The sequence below is a fragment of the Ranitomeya variabilis genome, chromosome 7 (assembly GCF_051348905.1).
Source record: "Ranitomeya variabilis isolate aRanVar5 chromosome 7, aRanVar5.hap1, whole genome shotgun sequence".
Taxonomy (NCBI): domain Eukaryota; kingdom Metazoa; phylum Chordata; class Amphibia; order Anura; family Dendrobatidae; genus Ranitomeya; species Ranitomeya variabilis.
The window spans coordinates 4,495,565-4,506,293 of record NC_135238.1 but is presented as its reverse complement, the minus strand read 5'-3'; the positions used below and the strand labels follow the sequence as shown (position 1 = coordinate 4,506,293).

Genomic DNA, 10,729 nt, shown 5'->3' with positions numbered 1-10,729 from the left:
GAGATTGCTGGGTGTGACATGCTGGGTATTACATGCTGAATCTCTGGAGATTGCTGGGCATTACATGCTGAATCTCTGGAGATTGCTGAGTATTACATGCTGGGTATGACATGCTGAATCTCTGGAGATTGCTGGGCATTACATGCTGGGTATGACATGCTGAATCTCTGGAGATTGCTGGGTATTACATGCTGGGTATGACATGCTGAATCTCTGTAGATTGCTGGGTATGACATGCTGGGTATTACATGCTGAATCTCGAGATTGCTGAGTATTACATGCTGGGTATGACATGCTGAATCTCTGGAGATTGCTGGGCATTACATGCTGGGTATGACATGCTGAATCTCTGGAGATTGCTGGGTATTACATGCTGGGTATGACATGCTGAATCTCTGGAGATTGCTGGGTGTGACATGCTGGGTATTACATGCTGAATCTCTGGAGATTGCTGGGTATTACATGCTGGGTATTACACGCTGAATCTCTGGAGATTGCTGGGTATGACATGCTGAATCTCTGGAGATTGCTGGGTGTTACATGCTGAATCTCTGGAGATTGCTGGGTATGACATGCTGAATCTCTGGAGATTGCTGGGTATTACACGCTGAATCTCTGGAGATTGCTGGGTATGACATGCTGAATCTCTGGAGATTGCTGGGTGTTACATGCTGGGTATTACATGCTGAATCTCTGGAGATTGCTGGGTATTACATGCTGAATCTCTGGAGATTGCTGGGTATGACATGCTGTGTATGACATGCTGAGTATGACATGCTGAATCTCTGGAGATTGCTGGGTATTACATGCTGACTCTGGAGATTGCTGGGTATGACATGCTGGGTATTACATGCTGACTCTGGAGATTGCTGGGTATTACATGCTGGGTATTACATGCTGAATCTCTGGAGATTGCTGGGTATGACATGCTGAATCTCTGGAGATTGCTGGGTATTACATGCTGACTCTGGAGATTGCTGGGTATTACATGCTGGGTATTACATGCTGAATCTCTGGAGATTGCTGGGCATTACATGCTGGGTATGACATGCTGAATCTCTGGAGATTGCTGGGCATTACATGCTGGGTATGACATGCTGAATCTCTGGAGATTGCTGGGCATTACATGCTGGGTATTACATGCTGAATCTGGAGATTGCTGGGTATTACATGCTGAATCTCTGGAGATTGCTGGGTATTACATGCTGGGTATGACATGCTTGGTATAACATGCTGGGTATGACATGCTGAATCTCTGGAGATTGCTGGGTATTACATGCTGAATCTCTGGAGATTGCTGGGCATTACATGCTGGGTATGACATGCTGAATCTATGGAGATTGCTGGGTATGACATGATTGGTATAACATGCTGGGTATGACATGCTGAATCTCTGGAGATTGCTGGGTATGACATGCTGAATCTCTGGAGATTGCTGGGTATGACATGCTGAATCTCTGGAGATTGCTGGGTATGACATGCTGGGTATTACATGCTGAATCTCTGGAGATTGCTGGGTATGACATGCTGAATCTCTGGAGATTGCTGGGTATTACATGCTGAATCTCTGGAGATTGCTGGGCATTACATGCTGGGTATGACATGCTGAATCTCTGGAGATTGCTGGGTATGACATGCTGGGTATTACATGCTGGGTATTACATGCTGAATCTCTGGAGATTGCTGGGTATGACATGCTGGGTATTACATGCTGGGTATTACATGCTGAATCTCTGGAGATTGCTGGGTATGACATGCTGACTCTCTGGTTCCTCTATGACACGGGGCCCTTTGCAGTCAGTGTGGCCCCTCAGGTCATGTCTGGTACCTCGGATCCTGCGTCTCTCCCTTGAATACTGAGCCATAGTCTGTATACATAGTCTGTATCCACACATCTCCAGCCTCGGTGCCCCCTGTACATCGGCCGGGCCCCTCATGTAGGAGCAGAGATGGGGGACATTGGGGGCCATGTCTCCGGTGCACAGAGCTGGTGACAGTGATATCCCCGTATAGCGGCTCATTGCCGTCCATCACCTCACAGGGGACATCTGTGGCCAGAGACATTGTCTCCCATACAGCGCCCCCCTGAGCAGTGGTGGGGTCTGGTATTACAGCTCAGCTCTACGGAAGGGAATAGTGGAGGGCTGCAATACCCGGCCCCACCACTGCTCAGGGGGGCGCTGTATCTACAATAGAAGTGTGTATCTAATCCCATCTAATCTGCTGAGATACACGGCTGCAGCGAGGTGACGTCCCCCGTCCCCATCTTGTCATGTTTCTCCACCTGTTTATTAAGAAAGGAAAGTGATAGTGAACAGCGATGGTTAATGACATCCTGGGAGGAGCGGCCGGGTCTGCTGCGCCGTAATTTCACTTTCTATATGAGGCACAGGGTGTGATCGGCAGTACAGACCCCGGGACCCCGGGAGTGAGGGGAACACAGCGAGGTGAGGTGTGAGGTCTGTATACGGTGTCTGTGACGGTGTGTCATCCCTCTATGTACGGTGTGTGACCCCTCTGTATACGGTGTGTGATCCCTCTATGTACGGTGTGTGATCCCTCTGTATATGGTGTGTGATCCCTCTATGTACGGTGTGTGACCCCTCTGTATACGGTGTGTGATCGGCAGTACAGACACCGGGTGTGATCGGCAGTACAGACACCGGGTGTGATCGGCAGTACAGACACCGGGTGTGATCGGCAGTACAGACACCGGGACCCCGGGAGTGAGGGGAACACAGCGAGGTGAGGTGTGTGAGGTCTGTATACGGTGTCTGTGACGGTGTGTCATCCCTCTATGTACGGTGTGTGATCCCTCTGTATATGGCGTGTGATCCCTCTATGTACGGTGTGTGATCCCTCTATGTACGGTGTGTGATCCCTCTGTATATGGTGTGTGATCCCTCTGTATACGGTGTGTGATCCCTCTATGTACGGTGTGTGATCCCTCTGTATACGGTGTGTGATCCCTCTGTATACGGTGTGTGATCCCTCTGTATACGGTGTGTGATCCCTCTGTATACGGTGTGTGATCCCTCTGTATACGGTGTGTGATCCCTCTGTATACGGTGTGTGATCCCTCTGTATACGGTGTGTGATCCCTCTGTATACGATGTGTGATCCCTCTGTATATGGTGTGTCATCCCTCTATGTACGGTGTGTGATCCCTCTGTATATGGTGTGTGATCCCTCTATGTACGGTGTGTGATCCCTCTATGTACGGTGTGTGATCCCTCTGTATATGGTGTGTGATCCCTCTATGTACGGTGTGTGATCCCTCTGTATATGGTGTGTGATCCCTCTGTATACGGTGTGTGATCCCTCTATGTACGGTGTGTGATCCCTCTGTATACGGTGTGTGATCCCTCTGTATACGGTGTGTGATCCCTCTGTATACGGTGTGTGATCCCTCTGTATACGGTGTGTGATCCCTCTGTATACGGTGTGTGATCCCTCTGTATACGGTGTGTGATCCCTCTGTATGGTGTGTGATCCCTCTATGTACGGTGTGTGATCCCTCTGTATATGGCGTGTGATCCCTCTGTATACGGTGTGTGATCCCTCTGTATACGGTGTGTGATCCCTCTATGTACGGTGTGTGATCCCTCTGTATACGGTGTGTGATCCCTCTGTATACGGTGTGTGATCCCTCTGTATACGGTGTGTGATCCCTCTGTATACGGTGTGTGATCCCTCTGTATACGGTGTGTGATCCCTCTGTATACGGTGTGTGATCCCTCTGTATACGATGTGTGATCCCTCTGTATACGGTGTGTGATCCCTCTGTATACGGTGTGTGATCCCTCTGTATACGGTGTGTGATCCCTCTGTATACGGTGTGTGATCCCTCTGTATACGGTGTGTGATCCCTCTGTATACGATGTGTGATCCCTCTGTATACGGTGTGTGATCCCTCTGTATACGGTGTGTGATCCCTCTGTATACGGTGTGTGATCCCTCTGTGTACGATGTGTGATCCCTCTGTGTACGGTGTGTGATCCCTCTGTATACGGTGTGTGATCCCTCTATGTACGGTGTGTGATCCCTCTGTATACGGTGTGTGATCCCTCTGTATACGGTGTGTGATCCCTCTGTATACGGTGTGTGATCCCTCTGTATACGGTGTGTGATCCCTCTGTATACGGTGTGTGATCCCTCTGTATACGGTGTGTGATCCCTCTGTATACGATGTGTGATCCCTCTGTATACGGTGTGTGATCCCTCTGTATACGATGTGTGATCCCTCTGTATATGGCGTGTGATCCCTCTGTATACGATGTGTGATCCCTCTGTATATGGTGTGTGATCCCTCTGTATACGATGTGTGATCCCTCTATGTACGGTGTGTGATCCCTCTGTATACGGTGTGTGATCCCTCTGTATACGGTGTGTGATCCCTCTATGTACGGTGTGTGATCCCTCTGTATACGGTGTGTGATCCCTCTGTATACGGTGTGTGATCCCTCTGTATATGGTGTGTGATCCCTCTGTATACGGTGTGTGATCCCTCTATGTACGGTGTGTGATCCCTCTGTATACGGTGTGTGATCCCTCTGTATATGGTGTGTGATCCCTCTGTATACGGTGTGTGATCCCTCTATGTACAGTGTGTGATCCCTCTATGTACGGCGTGTGATCCCTCTGTATACGGTGTGTGATGCTTCTGTATATGGCGTGTGATCCCTCTGTATACGGCGTGTGATCCCTCTATGTACGGCGTGTGATCCCTCTATGTACGGCGTGTGATCCCTCTGTATACGGCGTGTGATCCCTCTGTATACGGCGTGTGATCCCTCTATGTACGGCGTGTGATCCCTCTATGTACGGCGTGTGATCCCTCTATGTACGGCGTGTGATCCCTCTGTATACGGCGTGTGATCCCTCTGTATACGGCGTGTGATCCCTCTATGTACGGCGTGTGATCCCTCTATGTACAGTGTGTGATCCCTCTATATGGCGTGTGATCCCTCTATGTACGGTGTGTGATCCCTCTATGTACAGTGTGTGATCCCTCTATGTACGGCGTGCGATACGTCTGAGTATAATACGATTATTTGCCATCAGTTCGTCTGATTCCTGTTCTCCACAGACAGAACGTTTCGCCGTTTCTGTGACTTGTGCGTCCTCTGCGTACCGGTACGTCTCGGGAGTTACCTGTGCCCCCAGTACAGGACAATGATGGGGGAACTTTCCCTCCTCTGACATCACCCATAATTTGGTGTGAGGTGACCCCACAGGTGATGCTCAGGGTGTCCCCAGCGATGGCGGCGCTCACCACGGTGCCCATTCCTCGGGGTCTCCATTAGTATAGAAGTTACCGCGGGTGACTTGCACTGTCTATGTGGTTGTCGGCTTTCTCCTTCTGGAGTTGTCAGCTGTGCTGATCTCTTCTTTTTCTGGTGTCTCACCGGAGACATCACTTGCTGGTGCAGTGACATCATCAGCTGTGGTCTCGGTCTGCTCGGTGTCCACCGTCCTCATGTTGGGGTGATGGTAACCTCTATTTTTGTGGTTCTGTTCCAGCGTTGTCTGTAGATCGCAGGTCACGATGGTGCTGGTCGGTGTCTTCTCTCGGGAGGATGAATCTACTTATAACTGGTTGGTGAAAGTCCTTGTGAGCAGCCGCAGTGTGAACGACGTCCGATGTGTGGCCATCACAAATAGATTCCAGAACTTCCAGGAAGAGATGGAAAAGTGCGACTTCGGCATTCTCTACCACACGAAGAAACGTGGAAGGGTCAATGTCACCGACGTCGTAGACTCCCTGTACGATGAGGAGCTGCGGTTACTCTGCGGGGTGTACGGTGAGGATCATTTACGTTTACATAGTGCTGTGCTGCCGGAGTCAGGTGTCTTACCATATATCTACAGTGGGTACGGAAAGTATTCACACCCCTTTACATTTTCACTCTGTTTCATTGCAGCCATTTGGTAAATTCACAAAAGTTCATTTTTTTCTCATTACTGTACACTCTGCACCCCATCTTCACTGACAAAAACAGAAATGTAGAAATTTTTGCAAATTTTTAAAAAAAGAAAAACTGAACTATCACATGGTCATAAGTCTTCAGACCCTTTACTCAGACACCCATTTAAGTCACATGCTGTCCATTTCCTTGTGATCCTCCTTGTGATGGTTCTCCTCCTTCATTGGAGTCCAGCTGTGTATAATTACACTGATAGGACTTGATTTGGAAAGGCGCACACCTGTCTATATAAGACCTCACAGCTCACAGTGCATGTCAGACCAAAGGAGGATCATGAGGCCAAGGGAACTGGCCAAGGAGCTCAGAGACAGAATTGTGGCAAGGCACAGATCTGGCCAAGGGTACAACAGAATGTCTGCAGTACTCAAGGTTCCTAAGAGCACAGTGGCCTCCATAATCCTTAAATGGAAGAAGTTTGGGACCACCAGAAGTCTTCCTAGACCTGGCCGTCCAGCCAAACTGAGCAATCGTGGGAGAAGAGCCTTGGTGAGAGGAAAAGAAGAACCCTAAGATCACTGTGGCTGAGCTCAAGAGATGCAGTAGGGAGATGGGAGAAAGTTCCACAAAGTCAACTATCACTGCAGCCCTCCACCAGTCAGGCCTTTATGGCAGAGTGGCCCAACGGAAGCCTCTCCTCAGTGCAAGACATATGAAAGCCGGCATAGAGTTTGCTATAAAACACATGAAGGACTCCCAGAATATGAGAAATAAGATTCTCTGGTCTGATGAGACGAAGATAGACCGTACTGGTGATAATTCTAAGCGATATGTGTGGAGAAAACCAGGCACTGCTCATCACCTGCCCAATACAATCCCCACAGTGAAACATGGTGGTGGCAGTATCATGCTATGGGGGTGTTTGTCAGCTGCAGGGACAGGACGACTGGTTGTTATTGAAGGAAACATGAATGCGGCCAAGTACAGAGATATCCTGGATGAAAACCTCTTCCAGAGGCTCTGGACCTCAGACTTGGCCGAAGGTTCACCTTCCAACAAGACAATGACCCTAAGCACACAGCTAAAATGACAAAGGAGCGGCTTCAGAACAACTCTGTGACCATTCCTGACCGGCCCAACCAGAGCCCTGACCTAAACCCAATGGAGCATCTCTGGAGAGACCTGAAAATGGCGTCCACCAACCTTCACCATCCAACCTGACGGAACTGGAGAGGATCTGCAAGGAAGAATGGCCGAGGATCCCCAAATCCAGGGGTGAAGAACTTGTTGTATCATTACCAAGAAGACTCATGGCCGTACTAGCTCAAAAGGGGCTTCTACTCAATACTGAGCAAAGGGTCTGAAGACTTATGACCATGGGAGATTTCAGTTTTTCTTTTTTAATAAATTTGCAAAAATTTCTACATTTTTGTTTTTTTCAGTCACGATGTGGTGCAGAGTACATTAATGAGAAAAAAAAGAACTTTTTTGAATTTACCAAATGGCTGCAATGAAACAAAGAGTGAAAAATGCAAAGGGGTCTGAATATGTTCCGTACCCACTGTACCTGTCGCTTCTACTAGGAGGTGGTACAGCGTCTCCACCATCTCCGACCCTGTCGGCCCAAACAGTTAAGCCTTGATCAGTTTGAGGGTCTCCGTCCCTTGGGTGCGGCCTCAGACCAATCTGTCCCTTGGGTGCGGCCTCAGACCAATCTGTCCCTTGGGTGCGGCCTCAGACCAATCTGTCCCTTGGGTGCGGCCTCAGACCCCTCCGTCCCCCAGTGCTGCCTCAGACCAATCTGTCCCTTGGGTGCGGCCTCAGACCCCTCCGTCCCCCAGTGCTGCCTCAGACCAATCTGTCCCTTGGGTGCGGCCTCAGACCCCTCCGTCCCCCAGTGCTGCCTCAGACCAATCTGTCCCTTGGGTGCGGCCTCAGACCCCTCCGTCCCCCAGTGCTGCCTCAGACCAATCTGTCCCTTGGGTGCGGCCTCAGACCAATCTGTCCCCCAGTGCTGCCTCAGACCAATCTGTCCCTTGGGTGCGGCCTCAGACCCCTCCGTCCCCCAGTGCTGCCTCAGGCCCCCCATCACACATTCGGGGATTTGTCCATCTTTGTTTCTACTCTCCCTATATTTGCTATTTGGTGGTCTTCCGTGATTACAAAGCTGCAGCGATCCCACTGATTCACCATCTTGTCACCCCCTTACATATGCTGATTACCTAAACAATAGTCTAACTCACTTAAAGGGGCGGTCCAGGCTTAGAGAAACGTCCCTGTGTATTTTTTGGAAAAGCAGCGCCACATCTGTTCTTAGGTTATGAGGGGTATCGCTCCGCACACACATTTAATTGAAATTGACTGATTTGCAATACCGGGCAGAGCCACGTAGAGTGGTGGCGCTGTGTCCTGAAGGCAGCAGCTATTTATTTTTGTAATTCTGCATGACCCTTGTAATTTGACTTCTAAAGAGGCAGCTCAATGGTCACCACGTATCTTCACCCCCTGCCTGGCATCTGCACGGGGTGGCGAAATGGGTGAAAAGACTGGCAACAGCAGCAGCCATGATGCAATGATGCGCCTCCGCCTGCACCTGCGCCTTTGCCTGCACCTTCACCTGCACCTCTGCTTGCACCTTCACCTGCGCCTCTGCCTGCACCTTCACCTGCACCTCTGTCTCTGCTTGCACCTTCACCTTCGCCTCTGCCTCCGCTTGCACCTTCACCTTCGCCTCTGCCTGCACCTTTACCTGCGCCTCTGTCTCCGCTTGCACCTTCACCTTCGCCTCTGCCTCCGCTTGCACCTTCACCTGCGCCTCTGCCTGCACCTTTACCTACACCTCTGTCTCTGCTTGCACCTTCACCTGCACCTCTGCTTGCACCTTCACCTGCACCTCTGCCTGCACCTTCACCTGCGCCTCTGCCTCCGCTTGCACCTTCACCTGCGCCTCTGCCTGCACCTTCACCTGCACCTCTGCCTGCACCTTCACCTGCGCCTCTGCCTCCGCTTGCACCTTCACCTGCGCCTCTGCCTGCACCTTCACCTGCGCCTCTGCCTGCACCTTTACCTACACCTCTGCCTCCGCTTGCACCTTCACCTGCGCCTCTGCCTGCACCTTCACCTGCACCTCTGCCTGCACCTTCACCTGCGCCTCTGCCTCCGCTTGCACCTTCACCTGTGCCTCTGCCTGCACCTTCACCTGCGCCTCTGCCTGCACCTTTACCTACACCTCTGCCTCCGCTTGCACCTTCACCTGCGCCTCTGCCTGCACCTTCACCTGCGCCTCTGCCTGCACCTTTACCTACACCTCTGCCTCCGCTTGCACCTTCACCTGCGCCTCTGCCTGCACCTTCACCTGCGCCTCTGCCTGCACCTTTACCTACACCTCTGCCTCCGCTTGCACCTTCACCTGCGCCTCTGCCTGCACCTTCACCTGCGCCTCTGCCTGCACCTTTACCTACACCTCTGCCTCCGCTTGCACCTTCACCTGCGCCTCTGCCTGCACCTTCACCTGCGCCTCTGCCTGCACCTTTACCTACACCTCTGCCTCCGCTTGCACCTTCACCTGCGCCTCTGCCTGCACCTTCACCTGCGCCTCTGCCTGCACCTTTACCTACACCTCTGCCTCCGCTTGCACCTTCACCTGTGCCTCTGCCTGCACCTTCACCTGCGCCTCTGCCTGCACCTTTACCTACACCTCTGCCTCCGCTTGCACCTTCACCTGCGCCTCTGCCTGCACCTTCACCTGCGCCTCTGCCTGCACCTTTACCTACACCTCTGTCTCCACTTGCACCTTCACCTGCGACATTTATCTGTACATATTGGAAATAACAGAAATACATCGCATCCCCGTATCCATAGCGGAACATTCTGAATTCATGACGATCAGTAAATAAAAGGAAGACGATTTTCTTCTTGGTCATCCCCAAAATGCAAACTAAACATTTCCCTATCGGACTTGACCCCTATAAAAATCCCACCAGCACAGCGTCCAATGGACGCCGCCCATCTCACATCCTGATTACATTGTTGGCCTGCTCAGAGCGAGCGCTGCCTGAACTTCACCCATGTTCCTGGGCACTGACACTGCAGGAGCCCTCCCACACACCTTGTCTGCCAGTGACTATGCAAATTGCTTCTGCAATTTGCATATTTACTTTCCCAGGGGAGCATACATGGCCTATAGGTCTCCTCGCTCTGACATGCCAGGCCTGGCTTGTCTCTCTCCACAAGGACACCTTAGATGCTAGTGATTAATCACAGCCCCATACTCAGGTGACTGTATACACAGCTTTCAGGCGATTCCCCCACATTCTTTTCCATTGGTGACTTTGCAGGAAGAAATAATGTCCTGGTGGTGATCGATGATTTGGAGAGCAGCAGCGAAGAGGAGAAGTCCCGGATCCTCTCTCATCAGCCGAGTATCGGGGAGTTCGCCCTGGATCTGTTCCTCTTCAGCTCCGCAGATAAAGCAAATCTTTATGGAAGTGGGTACCAGTCCTCAACTAGTGCCCTGCGAGCCCTGGAGGAGATGAAGAGGATAATAAAAGGTAAAACTGAACATGGGGGGGCTAGAAACTAAACCTAGGGGTGGAAACTAAAATATAGGGGCTAGAAACTAAACATGAGTGGTGAAAACTAAACATGGTGGGCTAGAAAGTAAACATGGGGGGCTAGAAACTGAACACGGGGGGCTAGAAACTAAACACGGGGGGCTAGAAACTAAACATGGGGGGCTAGAAACTAAACATGAGTAGCTGGAAAATAAACATGAGTAGCTGGAAAATAAACCTGGGGGGGGGGGG

The 10,729-nt window shown here is 51.0% G+C and overlaps 1 protein-coding gene across 1 annotated transcript in view; it reads left to right on the top strand.

Moving 5' to 3' along the window:
- Positions 1-10,729, top strand: part of LOC143785046 (uncharacterized) — a 48,393-nt gene that overhangs the window by 22,206 nt on the left and 15,458 nt on the right. Inside the window, exons 2-3 of the mRNA XM_077273704.1 lie at positions 5,524-5,804; positions 10,262-10,474. Coding sequence (XP_077129819.1) covers positions 5,549-5,804; positions 10,262-10,474 — 469 coding nt within the window. The 5' untranslated portion in view covers positions 5,524-5,548. The remainder of the gene's footprint in view (positions 1-5,523; positions 5,805-10,261; positions 10,475-10,729) is intronic.